A 27,136-nucleotide genomic window follows, 5' to 3' on the forward strand; every position below is an offset into this window, starting at 1 on the left:
GGAGGATGGAGAGAGAATCAGAACGGAGACGGAGATACGTTTTTACGCTGACGGCCGTCAGGAGGAAGGTTGATGCGGAGCGAGTGGCTCACAACAAGCTACTCTAACCTCCCCCTGAGGAACGCAGCCTTTTATTGAAAAGTGGGAGAGCATTCATTGCACATGCGTAAGTTTAGTTTTATCGAGAAATAGCTGTTATTGTATCATTTACTGAGAACAGAAACCAGAATGAAACATTATGGTAACGTTTACTGAAAACAGAAACCTTACTCTTTTCATTGTGTAAGCACTAAAGCAGAAGTGAAGAGACTGTTACATGAGAAAACAATCATAACACCTAGTTTTAAACACACATAATTGCATTAATTATTGTAAATACTGTTAGTGTTCAAAAGCATTAAAGCACATCTTATATATAACAAGCGTTGCGATGCAGAAATCGCAGACATCAAGGAATGGTCGAGATTTTTTTTTTCATATATCTACCCTTTTAAACTTTTTTTTTCAATTTTTCTTTCATTGGATCGATTATTTAGCATCTAATATACCGGGGAAAATGCGACAGTAACAAAAAAAAAATACAATTAAGTGATAGTTACGAGGTAGATATCCGTGACTTATTTACAGACACCATTTTTTTCATTGTGACGTAATTTGTTTAAAAGTTTAAAATATGCGAGTGAATCATTTTTTAAAGTCTTTTTTATTTTTAACGAAATATTAGACATCAATTCATGATTCTAAGATAAAAAAATGACAGACATTTTGAATAATAAATATAATTGCTTACCTTCTTTTTATGGCTGGGTTGAAACAAAAGCGGTTGCGCGACGTCTGTAAACGGGGGTTTCCAGGGTAAAATGGACAAATTAAAAATCGTCCGTGGGCTTAATGCGTCATGAGTCGTCTGCTATGGCAGCATATAGACATGTTGTTCTATCAAACACAATAGTTGGTTTGGCTTAAAATACAGCAGTTTATTTTAAAGAGGAGTGCAAGAGCAGAAACTGCTTTTTCAGTCTTGTCTGTGTTATCTAAGTATATTATAACGAGTATACAATCACTAGAAAATAAATAAAAACCTCCGAATCGAATGTATTACACTTCCAAAAATATGTATTTTAGCAATTTTAAGTGTTTTCTGTTACGCAGAGTTTATAGAGTTTAATCGATGTCGCACGAGATATTTTACGTAGGCTACGCCAGTGTCACGTACGAATTGGCGGGTATCTTGGAGCAAACCAATGAGAGAACAGAATCCTCCTCCACCCTTCCCTCCGTCACCGGCAATCCCAGCATGCGTCGCGGCTTCCCCAGCAGTGTAGCAAAAAATAGTACGCTAACGAGCGAGAAAGGGAAGCTAGCATAAGTGGCTAATTCCACGAGTGAAACGAACTGCCTCCCCGCGATCGCTAACATGGCTGACAACGACAACCAGCGACTGAGGAATTTCAAGAACAAGGGTCGGGATTTAGAGGTAAAAAAGGGAGGACACTTGCTTTTTTTCGCCGCCAACTTAGTCCCCTTGGCTTCCCCTGTGACGTCGTTTCTAATTTGCACCATCGAGAACTTTGCCCTCAGGCTCCGACTAGGGCCTTCACTTAGTACATTTTTTTAATCTCTGCTTGATGGATTTACCGCCTGGGTTTAGAGAACTTTACACAGTAACGTGCTTTACATAAGAAAAGTATCAAATGGTCTCTCCATTCGCCTCCGTTGGTTCCGCTAGCATGCAGCTACCCAGGCCCCGGTGGGCACGCTAATCCAAGTCAAGCAAGCGGGCGCTTCTGGTCGATGTGAACTGCTACCAAATATTCAAATAAACGCTCAATATCGCACTTTGGTGAGCGAAAGGTGGATATTCAGGAGGAATCTTCGTGATGGGAAAGTTAACAATGCGGCGTAATAACGTCGCGTCGAGGCTGCGTTTCAGCTAGCGCCTGTTAAGATCGGGAGCCGCAACCCCCCTCCCACGGCTTTAGCATAAAAAACAATAGCGGAGGGGATAATTCACCTCCAAATGTGCCTCATTTCACGGTTTGTTAAAGTACACCGCCTTAAATCCGAGCTTGAAATTGCATTTTTGAAATTCAGGAATCAGACATGGTCGGGGCTCAGCAATACGCTAGTCGCCGATTGGTATGATTTACACGACTTGACGCTGTATTGATTGCGTTTTATACAGTTGACTGATCTATTTTTGTTTTTCAAAAATTTGTGCCGGATATACTGATACGCCCTATTTGGCAAGTAGTTATATTTCTTTCTGCAGCACTGTAGTTAGCCCTGTGCACGCAAGCTATCCGGTCAATGACAGTCACCGTTGATCAATGTACTATTAATCACATAAACCGCAATTTGGCTCTTTGAATAGGATCCTCTGAGCAGTGTATAGTTGTCTTCATGACTGATATTAGTAATGTGGCACAACAAAATTCCCTGGCAACTCTTTTGGAATGACAGCGACACCAATGTTATATTTATTCCACTATGTGTTTCCCCACTGCAGTGAATCGGCTCAAATACAGCAGGCTTGCATGGAGGGATCACAGTGGTGAAGAGGCATGCGTGAAGACATGGGTTGGGGGACACTGTAACTAGGGGTGTGACAAAATATCGAAATGGTGATATATCGTGATTAGGGGTGTAACGGTACACAAAAATCTCGATTCGGTACGTACCTCGGTTTTGAGGTCACGGTTCGGTTTATTTTCGGTACAGTAAGACAACAAAATGCAAAATATAAATATGCTAGTTGTTTATCACACACTTTTGTGCTTTCAACAATAGGAACGTTAGCCTATACAAAGCTAGAATTCTGCTCAAAAATGTAGAGAGTATTTAAAGATAATCCAACAACAATTTGCCTTTCAGACCCCATGTATTGGTCAGATTTCTTTCTGAAAGAAAGAAGAAAAAAGTCATGTGCTAAAGAGAAAAGCAATCCCAATGACAAAGATTTTAACATGTATTTTACAAATATAATGCCTCAAAGATTTTTTTTTCTTATGAACGGTTTTCAAAAGCTTTATTGGTGGATTTTCTCAAGTTAAAGCGCCACACAGAAATTAATAAATTTAATTGTGTGAGCAGGATCTGTGTATTTCTATTATTTAATTACAGGTGTTTTAGCTCATTTCAATTTATTTAAATGGGCTATTATTTATTTTATTATGTGTTTATATTTTACAAATGTGATGTAGTTTTCATTTATATTGTATATTTTATGTTGTATAACTTTAGTTCCTATGTGAATATTAATTCCTACTTGTTTTGTTGTGGTAGGAGGGTTTTGTATTTAACATGGGGCCGTGTTGGTTATTATTATAGCAGAGAAGACAGCAGTAAATCAACAAAGACAAGTCAACTGTGCCCAGATCTACCACTCAAGAGATCTGATGGAGTCAAAAAGTAGGTTACGATTGCATATTAGCTAGAAAATCGACCGGATCCACCGTATTTTTACACGTGTGACTTCCGGCCCGATCCTAGTTACCGGTAGTAGTATTGGCGCAGGAGGGCCTCGTTTCACGTCAAATAATAATCTCTGCCGTTCTTTTCGCGTGCGTCGCATTGAGCCGCTTCTGGGACGCATCTAACACGCGGCCGGACTGCGACTGGTGTGCATTGGCCAATTGACTCTAACGCCCGCGTTTCACTGCGTTCTCGCGGTGGCCATGTTGTCGCGCCGTTGACGTTTCTGGGTTATACTGTCCTACCGTGTTGGTCCTCATTATGTATAGTATGGTATGTATAGTATAGAAGACGGAGTAAATATAATCTACACAAAGAAACTAACCCGATCGACTCGCAGCCTCGAAAAGTAAGGGTTATATTACGTAAGAAACTCGTTCGGTACACGTCCGTTCCGAATCGAGCACCATGTACCGAAACGGTTCAATACTATTACATGTACAGTTACACCCTTAATCGTGATACTTTGTATTGCAAAAGGTTATTGATAAGCTCCTGCTACGAATCCAGATATCATTTTAAAAAGGTGTCAATGTTTAAAAAAAAAAAAAAATCTTCCACCATAATAGTGTCTCAGTTAACTCTAAGGCTGCCATTGACAGTGCTCGATCCAATCCATTTAGACTGGGAATGTCCGTTCATTCGAAACCAGAGCATTCAGTCATTCTGTCCGATTTTCAGGGCATTTACAGGTCACTTGCTGTTCATTTTAGGGCATTTACAGGGCATTTCCTTTTGAGTTTGAGTCACTGCCTGTTCATTTGGGTGATTCCTAGGTCACTTCCTGTTCTTTAATGCAAAATAAACAGGAGGTGACCCATAAAATACCCCAAAATCAACAGGAAGTAACTAAAAATCAACAGGAAAATGACCTTAAATGGCCCAAAATGACCTCATTGCCTGGCATTAGCCGCCACAGACAGCCATAGACGTTCAATCCGTTTGAAATGGGAGGGTGGCAGCGAATGAACGAATGTTCATTGTGGTATGTCTACATTGTTTTCAATGTTAGAATGAATTGCAATGTCCCGGACAATCATTTTCAGAATACTTTTTGTGAGTTCAGATGCTCTTTCTGGTGTGCATTCCGCATTTTTTGGGGAGGGAAAAACTGTTCAACTTTTGTTTGTTTTAACCTGAAAACAGATAAAGCAGAAGGCATACTGAAATATTACCACAGCTATTTTGAATCAAAGGCACACATAGTCTTAGTAACAAAAATTAAATATATAGTATAGAGTATACTCCTATATGTATATACACAATAATACTTTATAATATAAAGTAATTAACATTAGTGCAGTCATGGATTATAGTAAGCAGGCCAGCGCTGTTTCCATATATATTATTATTATTATTTTTTTTTTCCCCAAAGTGGGAGCTGCCATGATCCTAATAAATACAATCTGAATGCCGTGCACAGAGATTTCGAGATCTACAGCTTTCGGGAGCAGCAGCAGAGTAGATTAAAAACGTGAAGTTCATGGGGGGGTGATGCATGTTGATACGATGCACTTAAGGTAACTTCAATTTTAAAAAATCGTTAGAAAGTTGTATGGACTTACGATCCGCTAGTTTGTTGTTTCTTCTCGTCTTCCAAAATTACACCTGCTTGACGGCGCTTCAAGTGTTCGTTCATAGCCGACGTGCTACCATGGTATGCGAGCTCAGCTTGGTAAAGAGACACACAGTGGCACCCTCGATATTTTCCTTGAAATAATTCTAGGCTCTGGCCATTCTGGTCCGCTTTTTTGTCTTCATGCCGCTTTCACCGCTTGCATGGCGAACGTCCGCCATTCTAAACTTCATCGTCATGTAGTTTTTTTTTTTTTTTTTAACCCGTCACTACCCATCGATGGTATGTTTTGCCCGTCGACGCTTTTACGTCATCGATGACGTCGACAATGTCGACCAGTCGGGACAGCTCTACATCAATCGATCTTGGGTAAAAATGCCACTCATTGACGATCTTGCGATATGACTTGGTAAAGGCGGTTCAGACACCACCCATTAGGCTTATCATAATATTTCAGAGAATTTGCAATTTTCAAAAGACCAGTACAATCCATTATTTTTCAAATCTTTGACAGAGCACACAATACATAAAAAATAGACATTTTACTGAGTTTTGTGCTCCAGTCGCAACACAAGATTCTTTCCATCATTAATCCAGTCAAGTCCTCCAAGGCAGAAATCTCATGATCACACGTGATCATGAAAAACTAAGAAGAACAAATGCTTCTTTGTATGTTGTGACTTTGTTCCCTGAGTTTCCGGAGAGACCGCAGACTGGAGTGTTGTAAAATGACGATGTCGTCATAAAAGACTTGCTTTGGAAAATACTTGCCTGTCTGTGGAACACACTCGTCGTCAAAAGCTATATCGGTAGGCCATTTTTATTCATAGCTGCTTTCTTGTACCTCACTAACATTGTTGTTTTTATCAGCAATGACTTTAACGAAAATATTTCATTGATGAACAATTTTTCATGACGATGACGTGCTAAAAACGTTTCTTGGGAGACCAAAACATAACAAGTGGCAGTTTTGTCTGACGAGACGAAAATGCACCTTAGTTTCCGTCATATGTTCACAATGTGTGACATCTTATTGTAGCCTATATGTAGTCCGCCTGCTCCATAGCAGTGTTTGGTTGTTTCACTCAAATGAGGTGCTGCTGTGGCACTCACCGGTGTCCTCTCCAGGCTTGCTTGTTTTGAGACATGGCAAGATATGCTTTCTTATCTTAGCAAGAGAGACTATGCTTTGTTGCTTTAGCCTTTAAGGTCTGGGTTGAGTGATCATCACACTAAATGTAACTCGTAGCGTCAGCAAAACGTTCGCGTTAGCATTTAGCGTGGCAAATGTCATATTAAACTGTCGGGCAACTTTTTCTTTGCTTCAGATATACTGTATGAGTTTGTCTTTTTTGGTCAAATACAGCTCTTTCAACATTATGGGGTTGCTGACCCCTGGGTCACTACGAGATGTAAGTCGTACTATTGCTACGAGACAAAAAGTATTACATAGGGTTAGGCATGTGCCGCTATGAGATTTTCACGGTACGATAACCATGAGCAAAAATACCGCGGTTTCACGGTATCACGGTATTGCAATTATAGCTCCAAAATTTTGAGATGTATGGGTTTAAAAAAAAAAAAAAAAAAAAAAAATTCCATTGAACAGGATTTTTTTTTCAAAACATATTTGCAAATAGGAACATGAATATAATGTGAAAATAAATAAACAAAAAATAACATATTTTATATAAAATTAAAATAAATAGAACCTAGATTATACCCACAGCCACAGCTCAAGTTGCTCAATATTAGAGTAAGAACAAAATAGTTGCTATAAACAGTAAAAAGACTTCTAAATAAAATTAAAAATATATACTGTATGACTTTTTTTAAGGGGGAAGCTCAAGTGAAGTTTCGCCATTTTCAGCCACTGTGTCAACTCTAGTCTACATGATGCCATGCCTTTGTGTTAAAAAGAACAAAGCATATTCATAAGTTAATAAGTGAGTTGAAAATGTATAAGTTAGTTTTATAAATTAGTTAAAATGTAAATATTGTTGAGGAAAGGTTTCATCTAAAAAAAAAGTGAGGAGTGAGACCTCCTTTTCTCAATTAGCGATCTTTGACGCGATTCTTTTTCTTCCCCCCCTTCATTCAAGCTTGTCTCTCACTCAGGGGCTGTGAGACATAAAACCACAACGAAGCTGCTCTCCCAGCTTAGCCTAGGCTAACATTCATCTTTGTAAGTTTTAGTTAGTTTGTATATTGAATTTGAAAGGAAAATGTGCGTTTTGTTTTTGGCGAACTTTTTAATGGTGCTACTGGTGGAAAAATACAATTGTACAACGTTTTAAATGTATTCATTTGTATATTTCACCACGATTTGAGTGCTCAATAAATTGAAGAAAAGTACGCCTTGTGTTTGGAGGATTTATTTGTGGGTTTGCTGGCTGTTTAGCAGAATAGCATCACTGACACTCAAGGCAACAAACGAGAAGGGGTGAGCGCTGCCGCACCAAGCCACTTCGGCTGCATTTTGGCACATGAAAAATAGCGAATACCGTACTAGGGTATGACGGAAAATTTTGGTGGTTTTGAAACCGCGACGTTTTCACACCACGGTAAACCGTGAAACCGGTAACCGGCACATGTCTACATAGGGTAATGTAGCTGTAATCAGCTACACATTTTACGTAAATGTACCGTAGCTGAGAGCTACAACATTAGCTTGAATGAAATATTTCAAATATATCTTTGTTATGGTTCTTCTTGGGGGGCAAAAACGTGGGAAAAAAATTTCGCCGTGGGGCTGACTCTGATGCAGCCCACCACCATAGCTTCAAAAAATCCTAGGGGGAAACCCTGATACCAACTTTAGCTGGAAAACAAATCTGATGATGTTCATCATGGCTGAGGTATTTTTTGAGTGGGAGCAACTCTGACCATTACTTATTGTGTAAAGCTAAGTGTTTTTCATTTTAACCTACTAGCGTGGCACATTTTTGACAAGAAATCCAATTGTGATTTTTCTGCTATATTGCGATCCGATTAGCAAGTTTTACATTTGATAATACATAAAACCAAAATTCTGTCATCGCTTTCACCACAGTATTGCATGAGAATGTGATGGGTCACGGCTCCAGTGTGATGGGGTCGCCACTATGGCATGTAACACGTAGCTCTACAACGCTGTTGCGTCAAAGCATCAGAGACGCTCAGGTAGTTTGCAACTTGCAAGGGTGTATTTTTATTAGATTTCTTTACAGGCCCGCAAAACAGTGAAAGAGAATAGGTGGATAAATTTGGCCTCACTTCTGTCTCAAACAAAAGAACTATGTGCATTATCAAAACAGTGTGATCATATAGTAAATCGATTAATATGGTGTATTAATACAAATTACAAAAAAGTTGATTCTGTACAAATTTTAAATAAAAACTGAATGCAATGATGTAAAAGTGAAAAATATAATAAATTTAAAAAATATATATATATATTTTATATTTTAATAGAACATAGATGACAGATCAGTTTAAATTTAGAGAATGTATTTCAAAAAAGTGGACAAATACTCAAATGTTGTCATCTCATTATGTCATGACCGCATGTACCCGATTAAAAAAAAAACTAGAGAATGTCATTTTAAAGGAATTGTTGATTTTTTTTTAGATTATTTTTATTTTATCGTGTCAACAAACTGAAAAAGTTGGGATATATAGCAATATGAAGCTGGAAAAGTCAACTGAATTTTGGGCCCTTAAAGGGCACTGCACCACAAACAGCAATGCTACTGTAAAGGAAATCTCAAAATGGGCTCAGAAATGCTTCTAGGAACCATTGTCAAAGTTCAGGTATCGCAATAGTAAAAACTCATTGCCGCTGCAATGTAGGTTAATCGTTCAGGTTTATCACTTAACATACACAGGTTTATTTCGTAACTTTTTCACGTTGTATGTGTTTGGGGCTCTGAAAAAGTTGGTTAGATGATGCCAACATGTGTTTGCTTTTATGAAGTTAAATGCTGTTAGTACTGTTGGTGGCACTATTGCGCTTTTACTGTACAGTACAGTATTTGATTAAATATTTAATAGGCGATTGAACAAAATTTTGGAGTTCTGCCATGTGGTATGTTGCAACAACGCTGAAGTTTCTAAACAGCCTGTAAGTGTGTATAAGGCAACACACCTGACAGAAAACACATTGAATCATACAATCAAGCAACTTTTTTTTTTTTTTTTTTAATCCGCAAATATACTCCACAAATGTACTAAACCTGTGTAAAAACAGAAATGCTGTAATTTGGGCACACAAAAATGTAACGGTCACTGACCATTGTCCCTAGTTTAGTTCCTCAGGAAAAAAAATAGCATATCATCACTATAGTCATTTTTTATTTTCAAATATGTAAAATGGGTGCTCAGTAACACAAGCTGAGTCATTTTCCAAGCTGAGTCATTTTATAGCTCTAGTGACTGCTCTGTTTGGTTGCCGTCATACTCTATCTTAGGGTGGCAGACTCTGGTGCTCTCTCAAAAGGTCCAGTTGGCCCCATTCCTAACCTTGCTCAACACTTGGAAGTCGAGCGAAGACCAAATCTGCCCGGGCAGCTTTGGTGGCCCACTTCCAATTTGTTTGCGCGCCGTTTCTCCTGGTAGACAATAAATGAAATGGAAAAAAAATGCTCAACGCCTGTCCTAAATCTCAGTTGTTCCATTTGTAAATTTTACAACTTTAAAAAACGTAGGAAACATCTAGATCATTGGTTTCACTCATGCATTAACCGAACCCTTTGGAAGAATTCACCCCCCCCCCCCACCCACCCCCCAATTCAAAATTGAGATATCTAAGTGAATATAATATAACACAAGTGAATTTCCATTCAATTTTCTTATTTAGACAGCATGTTTTGAATAGGCCAAAATGTATGTTTTTATCTTTATGCCTTCAGCATTATCAGACCACTAAACCAAGACTGACCCAATGCGTACAGTGGGGCAAATAAGTATTTAGTCAACCACTAATTGTGCAAGTTCTCCCACTTGGAAATATTCGAGAGGCCTGTTATTGTCAACATGGGTAAACCTCAACCATGAGAGACGGAATGTGGGGGGGAAAACCCAGAAAATCACAGTTTGATTTTTAAAGAATTTATTTGAAAATCATGGTGGAAGATAAATAAGTATTTGGTCAGTACCAAAAGTTGATCTCAATACTTTGTTATGTACCCTTTGTTGGCAATAACGGAGGCCAAACGTTTTCTGTAACTCTTCACAAGCTTTTCACACACTGTTGCTGGTATTTTGGCCCGTTCCTCCATGCATATCTCCTCTAGAGCAGTGATGTTTTGGGGCTGCCGTTGGGCAACACGGACTTTCAACTCCCTCCACAGATTTTCTATGGGATTGAGATCTGGAGACTGGCTAGGCCACTCCAGGACCTTGAAATGCTTCTTACGAAGCCACTCCTTTGTTGCCCTGGCTGTGTGTTCGGGATCATTGTCATGCTGAAAGACCCAGCCACGTCTCATCTTCAATGCCCTTGCTGATGGAAGGAGATTTTCACTCAAAATCTCTCGATACATGGCCCGATTCATTCTTTCATGGATCAGTTGTCCTTGTCCCTTTTCAGAAAAACAGCCCCAAATCATGTTTCCACCCCCATGCTTCACAATGGGTATGGTGTTCTTCGGATGCAATTCAATTTTCTTTCTCCTCCAAACACGAGAACCTGTGTTTCTACCAAAAAGTTCTATTTTGGTTTCTTCTGACCATAACACATTCTCCCAGTCCTCTTCTGGATCATCCAAATGCTCTCTAGTGAACCGCAGACAGGCATGGACTTGTACTTTCTTCAGCAGGGGGACACGTCTGGCAGTGCAGGATTTGAGTCCCTGGCGGCACATTGTGTTACTCATAGGAGCCTTTATTACTGTGGTCCCAGCTCTCTGTAGGTCATTCACTAAGTCCCCCCATGTGTTTCTGGGATTTTTGCTCACCGTTCTTGTTATCATTTTGACGCCACGGGGTAAGATCTTGCATGGAGCCCCAGATCGAGGGAGATTATCTGTAGTCTTGTATGTCTTCCATTAGGGCTGGGCGATATGGCCTTAAACATGTATCACGATAAATTGAGCAGATTTATCTCGATAACGATAAATGACGATAAATTCGCCCAAGCATACTGTTATATAATTTGAAAATCTGAATCAATGCATGAAATACAGATTAACTGTTTTTTGTTGATTTATTTACCGGCATTCAATTTCATATACTGTTTTTAACAATTGTACATGCAGTCTAAACATTTTACAGTTTATAAAAATGTATTGTAAGCAATAAGAATTCAAGTATGAACATTTATAACAGCGTGTATGACTTGAACAATGTACATTATCAAAATCAATATATCTGTGCAAACATGTCATTGTAACACAAATGACTTGCAGCTTGAACAGTACACTTCAAAAAGACAACTTATTGTTAATGGCTGCTGTGACATAATTATTAAATACAAGTGTTTACTTTATGGTTTCAGGGTCCCCCCCCCCCCCCCCCCCCCCCGGTTCATTTTTTAATAAATGCACGCACAAATGAACCCCCAAACAAACAGAGAGAGACACACACACACACATTAAAGCTATATAAAGATTTTATGATAGCAATAATGACACAGAAATAAGCACATACAGAAAAATAGCTGGGGCCATTTCTCGGTCATTATAAGTTTCGCCGTTGGATTGTACTTTATACTGAATGCTTTACCATCACAAAAGCTATCAGAGGAATCACACACAGACAGATACAAAATAAAGCCACATAGTAGTTGCTAGATGCTGTCCGTGCCCAATCCACTCATTAAATTCAGCCGTTTCGACAAAGTTAGAGCCGCTATCCGACTCCATAACGTTCATTTGTAGCGTTAGCCACTAGCTAGCGTTAGCCTGGCTACCAGTAGAAAGCACTGAAAGCACCATCTCTGGAAATCGTGAGAACAAGGGAGGACAGCGGGTGAAAGCCCGTCTGGATGCCACCATGAGTCTACTAAATGTCGGGTGAAAGTTTGGTGAACCTCCCTGAAGCCACACTCCATCACGTTTTGCTTGTAGCGTTAGCTGCTAGCGTTAGCTTACCAGGCTTTTGTTTGATTGGCTTCTTGATGATCACGTGACTCTCTACGTAAGCCCATTGACTGCTTTCTTAAAGGGGAATGAACATAAACGAACAACACAGAATCAAAGCGGGATGATAAGACTATATTTTCTTGTTTTATCAATTTACCGAATTTACCGACATGGTCAAAATTACGTCGGTCATCGTTAAGAATTTCAGTGACGGTAAATTTTCGGTTTACCGCCCTGCTCTATCTTCCATTTTGTAATAATTGCTCCCACAGTTGATTTCTTTACACCAAGCGTTTCACCTATTGCAGATTCAGTCTTCCCAGCCTGGTGCAGGTCTACAATTTTGTCTCTGGTGTCCTTCGACAGCTCTTTGGTCTTGGCCATAGTGGAGTTTGGAGTGTGACTGAGTTTGTGGACAGGTGTCTTTTATACCGATAATGAGTTAAAACAGGTGCCATTAATCCAGGTAACGAGTGGAGCCTCGTTAGACCTCGTTAGAAGAAGTTAGACCTCTTTGACAGCCAGAAATATTGCTTGTTTGTAGGAGACCTAATACTTATTTTCCACTCTAATGTGGATTTTTTTTTTTTTTCACATTCTGTCTCTCATGGTTGAGGTTTACCCAGGTTGACAATTACAGGCCTATCTAATCTTTTCAAGTTGGAGAACTTGCACAATTGGTGGTTGACTAAATACCTATTCGCCCCACTGTATATGTAAGAATTTTTCATTCAAATTTGAAGGAATATGTCTAATATTGTTTAACATTAAACCTGCTTGGTTGTATTAACTTTAACCGTGCCGTTTCTCCCATGTTTACATCTCAAATGATATGAAATTTAATGAAAAACCCTGCACAAAATGATTGGCAATTTGTACACAAAGTCAGTTAAGAAAAAATGAACAGGAATCTTCTCTTCTCACAAATTCAATAAACAGTGTGAATTTACAACAAATAATTTTGCATTTACAGCATTCATGAAAGCAAACACATGTTGGCATAATCTAACCAACTGTTTCAGAGCGCTAAACATGATACAACGTGAGCAAGTTGACTAAATAAACCAGTGTATGGTAAGTGATAAACCTGAATGATTAACCTACATTGCAGCGGCAATGAGTTTTTACTACTGCGATACTTGAACCGTGACAATGGTTCCTAGAAGCATTGCTGAGCCCATTTTGGGGTTTCCTTTACAGTAGCATTGCTGTTTGTGGTGCAGTGCCCGTTAAGGGCCCAAAAATCAATTGACTTTTCCAGCTTCATAGTGCTATATGTCCCCACTTTTTTAGGTTGTTGACAGAGTAAAATGAAAACAATTCTAGAAATAAAAACTATTGCCTTAAGATTTACTGTTCACATTGGAAAATGAAATTAAACTCAATTCATTTCAAACCGTTTCTATTTTTGCTTTCATGTCAACATTCTCATTCTATCACATGATCCTTGCCTCACTATTTTCATGGCGTAAAATGTAACGCAAATGTTGTTTATTTTTTTTTGTAAACACAGTGCACGTTACATGTAGGTCTGTTGTACATCCGCATACCAAGTGAGCGTCGACCTTCCACGGAGCAAACCAGTTTTTCTAGGACTAGCAATTAAAAGAATTGAAATAAAGCATGGAAATTGGGGACTAACTAGTCCAAAACCTGGTCTAAAACGCCACTTTGCCTAGATATAGGGGCAGTTTACTTGGCGACTCTGCGACACGAAGACGCAATGACTGTGTTGCGGAGTGGCCTCGAGTGCATATGGTGTCGGCGAAGACGAAAAATTCTGAATCCTGCTTCCAATGCCTCCAAAATGGAAGAATTCGATTGCAGGGGATTGAGGGGGCCCGGCATGCATATCAAAGGCTCCCGCGGCGCAACACCGCGCCGATAACATCAGCACTCGTACACGTCACATTGGGCGTGCGCAGCTGTGCTACTTAACATTAAAAACCGCACATATGGCGGCTTTAATTTACTGTTTTAATAATATTTTTAAATATGTTGAATGTTTCCATTTTTGTGCCTTTTTGAACAAAAGAAAAATGCCATTGCTTCGAGTGGGCCGGCATATTTTTATCCGGGCTGAGGGAGCTTGGTAGGGTCAAAGTGCATCATTCTCTGTTGCCCTGTAAATCTGCACTCCCCCCTAGGGCCTGGCATGAATACTACATCGTTTTCATGCGGAAATGCGACATTGTTCGAATGGAGATGCACATCCAAATGCAAATTTGAAATTTTTCGTATTCTTGGAGAGTCACCTTGTAAACAGCCCTATAGTCAGCGTCCAAAAATAGGGCACTGCATGTCTTAACCTTCACCGAACTCCTTAGACTGGCAACGAACCCCTGGGGTTCAATAGAACCCTAGGTTAAGAACCACTGATCTAGACGTGAAGCAAAGTCTTCGGTGGTCATGGTAATTCATGTCGAAGATTAGATTTTTTGAAAGCAAGCCCTTTTAAACAGTTGCACACAACGCTACAGAAGTCTGGTTAATGTCATCTTCAGTGTCTGTCTGTTGTTGTTCTTCACTTAAGATACAGTGGTACCGCTACTTGCAAAATTAATTGTTTCTGGAAGTACTGTAGTCCCGTAACCTGAAAATTTTGTCAGCAGAGATGCGTTTTCCATGCAAATGCCCAAGCATTACTGAAACGCCACATTAAATTTTATAATCCAGGTAAACCTGGAATCAAACAACGGCCAAACACATTTAATTTAATTCCATATACCTAACCCTTAATACATATAATGAAGTAGAATAAAACTTTGTGATTCAAAAACGCAAGGAGACTTGTGCTCTTTTGGCTAAGACGTCGCGACCGCTATAACAATACCACTGTTGCGCCTGTGCACGTCATCATAATATAATACCCAAAGTGAAATGTCATCAACAATAAGCCAATAGGATAGCAGAATCACGTTACTAAAGCAGGATGGGAAAGGTTAGGGGCAATAAGATAGCAAGATCTTATGGCACAACATTTAAGAGGAGAAAGCAGGAAGTACAGATGTATCTTTTACAGTACTGTACTTAGGCCTGTCGCGATAACAAATTTTAGTAGGCGATATATTGTCTCATAAATTATTGTGATATACGATATTATTGCCTTTTTTTTTTTTTAACCTATTCAACCATGAATATAGTGACAATACATCCTAATAAATCACCTATTGAAATTCAATAAATTGTTATCCTTACATAAAATACATTCTTAAAATGAGTGAATATTCAAAAACCACACACACATAATGAGTCATTTTAAAGCTATTTAGGTGCATAAAATGAAATAAGTGCGAAACCCACTGTCATTTTTGTTGTCTGCCAATTAGAGCCCATTAAAAATGTTGATTTGACCCAAAATGACTGCCTTCTTGTCCTGCAAAGTGCGCATGCAACAAATTTGAAGCCAAATTATTGTAATTTATTACATCATATAATCATTGCCAATCAGATTTTTCGTAATTGGTGTCATTTTAAATGTATTCTTAGTGTAGAATCTGAAGTTCAGTATATGCAATTGCCTCCAGAAATCTGAACATTACATTCTTCTATTTTAAAATGTTCACTGGAAGTATGTTTGCTGAGCCACTAACCGTAAGTTTACACTTAGTAAAAAGAAACAAAAACAAAACACACTTCTTTTTCGTCATGCATGTAGTATCAGTGATTTTTTTTTTTTTTGGTTCGCATCGCTTGCAAATTCTTTAACCCAGCGAGTTTTCATGTTTGATGTGTCACCTTTTAACCGCAATTATGCGTTGTGGAGGAGACTGTCAATGTTTTATAGCAGCAGACTAAAGTGGTTAGTACATTCTTTTTTCCATTAGCCTCAATGTAGCAATGCTAATATTTTACAATGTTTTATATAGAAGTGTTTCCTTATTTTGTATGTCTAAACTTTAACTCCATGGCGTGTTGATGGCCAATAAACATCTGTGAAAGCTACTGGAGTCTCATATGTAGTCAACACGCACATGTGCCGAGTGCACGCAGCACACACACACACACACACACACATACAGTGGGGAGAACAAGTATTTGATACACAGTCAATGGGAAAACCCATTGGCAGTGTATCAAATACTTGTTCTCCCCACTGTATGTATGCACGCATGCACACGGCGATAAATCACAGTTGGGAAAATTACCACCCTAATTTTACCGTGCGATAATTTGACTTATTGCATATTGCAACAAGTTTAACTGTACTGAATTTTTACCTGTCTTATCCTGAAATGTCTTTTGTAACAAGCAATATTTTCCCGTCTAGGTGTGTCTTAACCTGTAAATTCTGTTTGTAGAGGCGTTCGTAAGTAACGGTACCACTGTACTCTTGTTTAGACTGGCCCTTGTGCTGCAGAACAAGCAAACAACCACAAATTAATGCTTGTTCTACTTTGGTATTTATCAATTCAATCGTTTTAGTTTGAACTTTGTCATGTTTCATGGCTTCATTATTTGACTGATAACATGTAGTACCACTGCTAATGCTTTTTTTTTTCTCAACAGTCTAATAGAAGACAGAGGACTGAGGTAGTGGTGGAACTGCGAAAGGTAACTGACTTCATGCGCTTATTTTAAGCTTGTGCAACATTTGTCATGCGGGACTGTTGCAATGTTTTGGTAATTGGTAAACTAAACATGCGTGCAGGAATTTAACAGTTTTCTCTTGCTGCATAATAGAACAAAAGAGATGAGCACCTCCTGAAAAGAAGAAACGTACCCAGTGAGGACATTTGTGATGATTCTGATGTCGATGGAGATTTCAGATCGGTAAGGATCATTCCTTTGTCTCTAGAAAATAGGAATATTGTTTTCTAATTACTTGACTGACCTGTCAGGCAAAGTGATAATGAGTTTTTGTTCAGAGGATTTTCTCCTTTGTTTGGCAAACTTTTGTGTGGATTGTTCTGTTGTCTGTGCCTTGCTTATTGAGGACATTTTTTTGTTGCTTTTAATCGCTTGAGGTTTAATGTAGCCGTTGATTTCAAAAGAGGAAGTACAGTATATCTATATATTTTAAAATGTCGGTGTGTGCATCTTATTATCTGGAAGATTTTTTCCTCTTTTAAAATGTTTAAAATCCAAATCGCAGCACAAGTTGTCTCTGGGTACGTCACACAAGAAGCAGATCTTAAACCACACTTCTCACTTATTCAAAGGCCAACTGAACCCTACATGAGCAAGCACTAAGCAACTGACTGAGACAATAGAAAAAACACTTTGCAAGAACCAACCTGACCAGACTTCCTAGCCCGTCTTCCTATTCGTTTGGGGACATTTTTGAGTTACTTTCTTTTCAGTAATCCAAAATTAACTGGAAGTAACCTGTAAATGCCCCGAAATCAAAAGGAAGTGAACCGTAAATGCTCCAAAATAAGGAGGAAGTGAACCATAAATGCTCCAAACTCATTCCCTGGTATTGACTGCTATTGATGGTCATACACAGTTAAAATTGGGCGGGGCGGCAGCAAATGAATGAATGAATGAATGTTCATTCGCTGCCACCCTCCCAGTTGAAATGGATTTGAAGCCTACTAATGACATTCATTCCAATTCACAGCAGGATGAAAGAGGTTGTTTTTCTGTTTATTAGTTGTTTTATAGAATATCAGAATGATTTCCTGACGATCGATAATTGTTGTATCGCCATATCGTTACTGTGAGGTACACAGAGGTTCCCACTAGGGCTGCAGCTATCGATTATTTTAGTCGATGAATCGAACTAGTTAGTTCGAGTAATCGGATAAGGAACATAATTAAAATACCTGAGCTGAGCCTCAAACGGTATGAAAAAACAAATAAATGGGGACCTAAGTGCAACAAAAGAACAATTGGCTAACGTATATAGCAACAGTCTGCTAGCTTAAATGCAATAGTGCTTTTTTTTTTTTACAATGCTCTAAACAAATGGTTCAAACACATATTCCTACAAAAAATGCTAAATACACCTATAAATTACGAATGTATTAAAAAAATTTAAGCTCAAACAAAAAAATTAGCTTATGTTGTTCTTTACAGGGAGCAGCTGGATTCAGCCATGTGAAAGGAGTTATGCCATATTCACTGTTGCCACTAGAGGATAGTGTATCCCCCCCATCCATAAAACTAGATGGTAAATGGTAAAACCATTACAACACCACTTTAAACTAATACTTGATTAATCGTTGCAGCACTAGTTCCTACTAAAGCACCGATACCAGTATCGGCAGGGGGCGCCGATCCGGGCCGAATTGGTGGTATCGGTATCGACGAGTACCAACATTTAGGGCGCCGATATCATTTACTGGCATCATTTGAACGCAAATATACTGTCCTCTCCACATGAGCTAACTTACCAAATTTTTATATCTGTATGTCTTTGTCTCGAAATTACCAAACGCAATTTACACTTTCGTCTTCATTAATGCGGATGTACACTGCAACGCATAACCGCGATGTTATGCTGCTCATTTAACACAGTATTTACAAAAGAGTAGCATGCGTAAGCTAACGCTTGATGTTGTAGCGCCGATGGGATCAGTAAGGTTAAGACCTTGGGAGACTAAGCAAACTCATGGTTTCATCATGAACAATGAGTGGCAAATTAAGAGCGCCGTACTTCAAACTCATCCTGTTTATGAAAGTCGATTGTAAAATGCTGGTGTTGTGCAGTAATGAGCAGAAGTGACTTCTGTGGCCAGAAAACACTAAAGCGGCGCAGCGCGCACACTAGATATCATCAAATAGCAATCTAGATGTCCTATGTTAGATCCCATGCCAACTCTCGCGCGCACACACTAGATATCATCAAATAGCAACCTAGATGTACTATATTAGATCCCATGCTATTAGCTGCGTGAGCCCAGAGCGACGCGTAGTCCATAGACTACATTGATTAAATAGAAACCGCCATGACTGAATGGAAGTTAAGCAGGCCAAATCAACCCATACCAGTTACTATAGATAATGCTGCAAATACTGTTAATTCAGTACATGTTACAGATGGACTCGGACCACAAATATGCCTATATGGTAAATATAGCTGCTAAGAGAGCTGCAGCAATCAACAGTGTGACCCACTTTACAAACAGTAAAAATTGTTCTCAGCACTTATATACAAAATTTTTCTTCAGATCAGTAAGAAGTAAGCACATAAATATTATGCACTAAAATGCTTGTTTATATGATGGCACTGTTATTTTTGCTTGTTAGCAAAAAATAAATAAATAATAATAAAAATAATAATAATAATAATAACAGTTGTATTTTCAGTTTCAGAGCATTAAATTTATTGAATTGTATCGAAAATGGTACCGAACCGTGACTTAACTGTATCGTTGCATCCCTTATACGCACATATACATATATAATATACATATATATATATATTAGAGCTGTCAAAATTATCACGTTAACGCGCGGTAATTAATTTTTAAAATTAATCACGTTAAAATATTTGACGCAATTAACGCACATGTCCCGCTCAGACAGTATTCTGCCTTTTGGTAAGTTTTACAGCAAGGCTTTTTGTGCTGTCTAACAGCGAACTCTTGTGGTCGCTTTGCGACATGGTTTATTGGTTTCTTGCCAGTTCAATATGGCTGCACGACGTCTCGGGCTGATGCCTACCTTGTAATGTTGTGCTTATATGATCCTTGGACAAGATTTGTCCGTAAGTATGGTTGTTGTAAAGAATATACATATTATGTTAGTAAGCGAACTGTTATATTTTTTGTGTGAGACACTTTTTGTTTGTTTAGTGAACCTGTATAGCGTGCTAAGCTAACGTTGTTGCTAATGCAATGCTTGTGTACTTTTTTTTGTAGTTTCACTACGGTCTAAAGAGGACAATGGTTTGAGGCCATTTTATTAATAAATCAGATGAAAAAGGAAGAAGTCTGATTATTAAGGCGTCGTTCACTAGCTGTCTAGCTTTGGAAAAAGTAGACGCTTCGGAGTGAGGACAGCATAGAGAGATTTAAATGACAGTAGAGTGAAATGCCCACTACAGTCCTTATGTACCGTATGTTGAATGTATATATCCATCTTGTGTCTTATCTTTCCATTCCAACAATTTATTTTACAGAATATACATATAATTTACAGAAAAATATGGCATATTTTATAGATAGTTTGAATTGCGATTAATTACAATTAATTAATTTTTAAGCTGTAATTAACTCGATTAAAAATTTTAATCGTTTGACAGCCCTAATATATATACATATATATATGTTCAGTGTTTCCCATAGGATTTTTTGAAACTGTGGTGGTGGGCTGCATCGGAGTTGGACAGCCTCACCATGTCGTGGCACGGCGAATTTTTTTTTTTTTTCCTTCATTATTTTTTTCCCCCCAAGAAGAACCATAACAAAGATATATTTGAAATATTTCATTAGCTAGGCTAATGTTATAGCTCTCAGCTGCAGTACATGTATGTAAAATGCGTAGCTGATTACAGCTACGTTACCCTATGTAATAATGCGACTTTTTTTCTCGTAGCAATAGTACGACTTACATCTCGTAGTGACTCAGGGTTGGCAACCCAAACTGTTGAAAGAGCCATATTTGACCGCCCCCCCCCCCCCCCCCCCCCAAAAAAAAAAAAAAAGAAAGAAAACTGATACAGTATGTCTGGAGCAGCAAAAAATTCAAAGCCTTGTACAAGCCTTATAATTATCAATACTAGCTATATTAGCCTATTATAAAAATGACTAAGTTGGCTAGAAATACATAATTAGCCTTCATGATTAAATGTTTATTTTCCCTGCAGTGGATCCTATAGCGCACCACGTGACTACTCTGTTGTACGATGCCACCACAAGTTTAACTTCATTACAATATTAATGAATTGAAAGAATGTTTGTGTCATGTTTGTCCTTCTAGAAATCCTATTAAAACAAAAAATATATTTCCCTCCCCCATCTTTTTCCATTAAAAAAAAAAAAGCAGCGCTAAAGAGCCGCATGCGGCCCGAGAGCCGCGGGTTTCAGACCACCGTCGTAGTCCTCCTTTTTCCTTTTTATTTGACCCTCGTAAGTACTACAGTACCACAACAATAACAGTCCTTCTGTCAACTGACCCATTTACAGGACTGGGGGAATTCTAATAACCGTGTAAAGCCGAGTTTTACTTGATTCGGTGAGAAGGTGAATAGTTTTTTCCCCGTTGTTCGTGAACTAAATTTCCACACAAACGCACATCGAGGTACCATTAACTTAGCAAGGAGAGGTATGAGAGTCATTTTTCGAGTGTCCCAGAGCTCGCGAAATTGGGGGGGGGGGGGGGGGGGGCATTTATCAAAGTTTCGTCAGCCGTAATTGTCTGAAGTTGGCGCGCCGGTGTTGTGCCGAAAAATAGCCACTCCACGCGAAATGTCCCCCCTGACGGGAGCACCCACACGTCACTCGTACAAACAGCCTTTTCTTACCAATCGATGGACACGGAAACGACGTTCTTGTACCGTGAATATGTATCATTTTACTCTGCTTGAACTAATAAATATTTTACTGTGACCAACGCTCTGAAAATAGAGCAAGGCTTTATTTTGGGCCCCGCCTCTCCGCGCAAGTTCAATCAAAGTTTGCTTTCCGTCCAAGACGGCCGTCCACCGCTCACTTTCGCCGAAAAGTCCGATTCAAACTATTGTAATGCCCCGGATATGGGGCAGAAGGAGAGAAGTCTGTATTTGCTTACCCACTTGATTGTGGTAACAATAATACAGAAAAACAATAACAAAACTAGCCCTGCAAGCAGGACTGACGGGCCCTCGCGTATGGCGCAACTCGGACGTCAAACAAAGTCGGAGGGCAGGCAGGTCGGGGCGGTGGCAGTCGACAACAGACAGATATCCAGGCAGATATATTGCATGTCTGAATGTTCAGAATTAGTGGGGAGAGAAAATGGCGACGGTCATGATGACTTTCTTATCGGACCCCTCTGCTTTAACAAAACAAAAGTGTTTATTAGGCACCTGAACACGGTCATTATGACTTTCCTATTGGACCCCTCTGCTTTAAGGAAAAAAAAGTCTTACCGGAGTATAAGTCGCATTTGTGGGTGAAATTTACTTGATAAAATCCAACACATAGAACAGATATGTGATCTTGAAAGGCAATTTAATATAAAGATACAATAGAGAACAACATGCTGAATAAATGTACAGTGTACAGTGCATAAACAACGAAATGCGAATATACTGTCCTCACCAGGACGCTACCGCTCGGTCCTGGCTATAGACAGCGAACTCCAAAAAGACAATTCTGGATGTCCGCATAATTTGTTGAATCAATTTGGTCCTCGATAGCAAACAGGTTCACATCACCGTAAATAAATGATAATTACGTACTATTACAGCAATAATGTAACAGATTAGCATGCGTTCGCTAGCATTAGCACACCATTCAAACAACCACACAACTGGCTGTAAGTGTCCGCTCGCGGGTGGAAAACACACAACAACAGAAAAGATGATACACGCAGGCGTTGCCTCTGTAGAGATATTTTAAAGGCATAAACAATGAACGTAGGTTCGCAGCCGTCTTTCTCTCTTGCTAACTTGCCCACTCACTCGCTCGCTCACTCACTCACTCACTCACTCACTCACTCACTCACTCACTCACTCACTCACTCACTCACTCACTCACTCACTCACTCACTCACTCACTCACTCACTCACTCACTCACTCACTCAGAGCTATGTGGCTGTCAGTCTTCTTCTGGTGTGCGAGCGCTTATTCACGTAAACAAGTGCGAGTGCGCTCCCAGGTGGGCGTGAAAGCGCCACAAACTAAATGCATCCATTTCAATATAAAAAAGTCAATTATACAATTGAACATACATTGCCAAAGGCAGAACGCGAACGTGGCCATAGCTATTAACAGTTATTCAGATAACTATAGCATGCTAACAAGTTTACAAAACCATCAGTCCAAAACACCAAAATAACACGGGAAATTATATCATAATGTGTTAATAATTTCACTCACCAGGGGGCACCAGGCCTAATGGTTTTGTAAACCTGTTAGCATGCTATAGTAATCTGAATAACTGTTAATAGCTATGGCCACGTTCGCGTTCTGCCTTTGGCAATGTATGTTCAATTGTATAATTGACTTTTTTATATTGAAATGGATGCATTTAGTTTGTGGCGCTTTCACGCCCAACTGGGAGCGCACTCGTTATTATTATTTTTTCATGGCAAATGAAAATGGCCATAGCTATTAAGAGTTATTCAGATAACTATAGCATGCTAACAAGTTTACAAAACCATTAGTCCAAAACACCTAAATAACATGGGAAATGTTATCATAATGTGTTAATAATTTCACACATAAGTCACTGCTGAGTATAAGTCGCACCCCAAACCAAAATATGAAGAAAAAAAAACACAACTTATAGTCGGAAAAATACAGTAGTCTTTTACTGAATTGTATTGTCAAAAATAAGACACATTTGCTCCCCTGCCCAGGAAAGGGCCGTGAATGAAATGTCACCATTTTGATAACCTAACATCTCATATGTGTCATGAACATTCATTCATTCATTCATTTTCCATGCCGCTTTTCCTCACGAGGGTCGCGGAGGTGCTGGAGCCTATCCCAGCTAACTCGGGGCAGTAGGCAGGGGACACCCTGAACTGGTTGCCAGCCAATTGCAGGGCACAAGGAGACATACAACCATTCACGCGCACACTCATACCTACGGACAATTTAGAGTGCTCAATCAGCCTACCATGCATGTTTTTGGGATGTCTGACCAATTTTGAGAAGCATTCAACTTACTGCTTCGGCGTAATGGTCTCAAACGTGCATGCAGGTTTTTGACAAAAATGCAAGATTCAATCCATAATACCCGATTTCCTGTTGGGTTTGGAATATGGGTGCAAGAGACTTTTTGGAGCAGTTTTGCACAACGTATCCACTCCCCAAATTTCATCACTCTACGTCGAAAAAAACTAATAGGACAGGCCTTTTTTAAAAATTGAAGGGGGCGCCACTGAGCCATTTTATTACATCTTTTGGCAATGTTGCTAAATTCATGAAATCTACATGAAGCCACATGTATGTGCACATTTTGGTGAGTTTTCGAGCATGTTCAGACCTTGAAATTTGCCATTTTGAGAGAAAATGCCGAGGGTCTTTTCACTTTCCTGTTTCGATACTGCAACATCAACGAAAACTCAATATTTTTCATCAGATACCTAAAGACATGTCTTAAGGCTCTCCTGATGCAGGTTTGAGATCAATTGATGTTTTTCACCAGGAGGAGGAGCCTTTTTCGTAAAAAAGGGTGTTTCCTCTTCCCACAAGGGGGCGCCAGGCCTAATGGAAAATATTTCAATGCAGTCGTGTTCAGGTTAAGACACCTTACATGCATGCCAAATATGAAAAAGATTGGACCTTGTATCAGGAAGTTATTAATCATTTACTGAAATTGGCGCGTTGCCAAAAAAACACCTGACTTTGGTACCCCGCCCAGGTCAGGCCCGTGGACGAAAACTCACCATTTTCACAACTTAGTATCTCATATGTCTCATGAACACTTACACCAATTTTGAGGAAGATCCAACGTACTGGCTCGGCGCAACGGTCTGAAACGTGCATGCTGGTTTTCGCCCAAAATGCTATGTTTTTCAACATTCAATCCAGAATATCCCATTTCCTGTTGGGTTTGGAATATGGGTGCTTTAGACTTTTTGAAGCGGTTCTGGACAACGTATCCACTCCCCAAATTTCATCGCCCTACGTTGAAATACATCAAAGCAAAGGGCATTTTGAAAATTGCAAGGGGGCGCCACTGAGCCATTTTTTTTATTTTTTTTGTAAACGTTGCCAAATTGTCGAAATTTTCGCGAAGCCGGATGTATGTGCAAATTTTGGTGAGTTTTTGAGCATGTTCAGGCCTTCAAATTGGCCATTTTCATTTGCCATGAAAAAAAAAAAATAATAATAATAATCCTTCGAAGAACAATAGGGCCTCGCACGCTGAGAGTGCTCGGGCCCTAATAACAGCGTGCTGCTAAGACATGCGACCGCTATCTCTCGCTATCTCGCTCGTTCTCCCATTCTTCCTACTCGTTCCCCTTGCGTCTCTTAAATAAATAAATAAATAAATAAAATACGACTCTAAAAAGCTACTCTACTACCCGCGCGCGCTCTCGCGGGTAGTAGAGTGGAGTGGGCTACAGCTGTGTAATCGGCTGACTGACGCATCTGATTATTATCTTATTTTTTTTTTCGGCGGGGGGCAAACGAGACTGTGGCGGGCCGCCACAGTCTCGTTCATTTGTGGGAAACACTGTATGTGTGTGTGTATTTTTTTTTTTGCAAACAGAGTGGTATCGGTATCGGCCGATACTGCACAGCCAGGTATCTGTATCGGTATCGGGCCCAAAAAATGGTATCGGTGCAACACTAGTTCCTACCCCCATTCATAAGTCAATGTTATTCATTATGCTATACCATTTATATCAGTCAAGCACGTCTTTGTGAATTGATGTGCCTCGTGGTTGCTCACATGTTCTGGTACTTGATAATCAGGCACCCCATGTTGTGCAGAAGAGCTCGGGGCTTGGTGGCGAAAGAGGCCACTCAGCACTTCAGAGATTCAATCAGGCTAACTGCTCAGTGCTGTTGAGAGGGCGGAATACAAATGGCCTACTTAGCCGTAGATCAACAATGACACGCTGCTCTGAGTCACCACGCCACAGCCTGGAGGGTCTTTTTGTGGGAAAGGTCTGCTGGCTCCTTGATTTAAATGCTCAACATGCCAGTCACCTCTCGGTATTTAAATGACTGTGGTGCGTGCTCTTCCGGGGTACAAAAGCACTAGCTTCTCGGACACCTTTTACATAACATTTAATTTGAATTGATGTAATAAGTTCAAAGCTGTTTTTATTGGCTTCTGAGATGCAAGTCAGCGACTTTTGGTGCATTTGTTACACAACAACGTTGTTCCTCATCCTAGCGTCCCGTACTTCCTGCTTTGTCGCTTGAAAAAGCATTTGGAGGAGGATATTTTTACTCACGGGGGGTTCGAAAATGTGTGAGGAAATTTGAATGCAGTCATAATGGGATGGCAGCATGTGTTAGTGCTCTTCTCTTGACTAATGACTTTCCAAAATCTCATTTTTCAGCAAAATACCTCTCTTGAAGCAATAGTGCAAGTAAGTTATCATTTTTAATTCCCTTGCTTGCTTTCTCCATGTTAATAAAATTAAAGATATTATTGAAGGTTAAACATGAATGAGTTCAGTGGTCATTTTGTGTTGTAGAACGCCACCAGTGATAACCAGGGCATCCAGCTGAGTGCTATTCAGGCTGCCAGGTATTCACTCATATGCACAAAACACAAAAATACGTGCGTAAAGGATGACCCAAGAAAACAGGCCCTAATCATAAACTTATAATATATATATATATATATATATATATATATATAATGTATTGACAGGGGACTGCATTGTTGGCGAGGCCGTCAAAGCTGACCGAGTGGAATTGCAGACAAAGAGCTTTTTTCGTTGAAAATTCTTGTGAATAAATGCTTAAATCCCTGAGTTCTTTATAGATGTGGACATAAAACAGTCTCGATTCTTGGTTAAAAGCAAAAAAAAAAAACTGTGCAGTTAGCATTTATTTTACGTAAATATGTCGAAGTACAATGCTAGCCTCTGAGGTTAAATTATCTAGCGGCCGCCTTACGTAAACAGAGCTTTTCCGGTGAAAATTATTGTGAATAAATGGTTAAATCCCCAAATTCTTTATAGATATGGATGAAAACGGTCTTTATTCTTGGTTAAAAGCGAAAAAAAAAAGTGCAGTTACCATTTATTTTACGTAAACATGTCGAAGCACAATGCTACTCTGTAAGTGAATGTAGCTAGCGGCCGCATTATGTAAACAGAGCTTTTCCAGTGAAAATTCTTGAGAATAAATGCGTAAATCCCCAAATTCTTTATAGAAGATATGGACATATCTCAATTCTTGATTAAAAGCGAAAAAAAAACGTGCAGTTAGCATTTATTTTACATAAATATTGCGAA

The 27,136-nt window shown here is 39.3% G+C and overlaps 1 protein-coding gene across 1 annotated transcript in view; it reads left to right on the forward strand.

The window, feature by feature from the left end:
* The first annotated feature begins 1,271 nt into the window (after positions 1 to 1,271).
* The window catches only part of kpna4 (karyopherin alpha 4 (importin alpha 3)), a 52,436-nt gene continuing 26,571 nt past the window's right edge, over positions 1,272 to 27,136 (forward strand). Inside the window, exons 1-5 of the mRNA XM_057839538.1 lie at positions 1,272 to 1,477; positions 16,621 to 16,665; positions 16,795 to 16,884; positions 26,231 to 26,260; positions 26,369 to 26,421. Of these exons, the coding sequence (XP_057695521.1) occupies positions 1,418 to 1,477; positions 16,621 to 16,665; positions 16,795 to 16,884; positions 26,231 to 26,260; positions 26,369 to 26,421 (278 nt within the window). The 5' untranslated portion in view covers positions 1,272 to 1,417. The remainder of the gene's footprint in view (positions 1,478 to 16,620; positions 16,666 to 16,794; positions 16,885 to 26,230; positions 26,261 to 26,368; positions 26,422 to 27,136) is intronic.

This window comes from Corythoichthys intestinalis, chromosome 6 (assembly GCF_030265065.1).
Source record: "Corythoichthys intestinalis isolate RoL2023-P3 chromosome 6, ASM3026506v1, whole genome shotgun sequence".
Classification (NCBI taxonomy): domain Eukaryota; kingdom Metazoa; phylum Chordata; class Actinopteri; order Syngnathiformes; family Syngnathidae; genus Corythoichthys; species Corythoichthys intestinalis.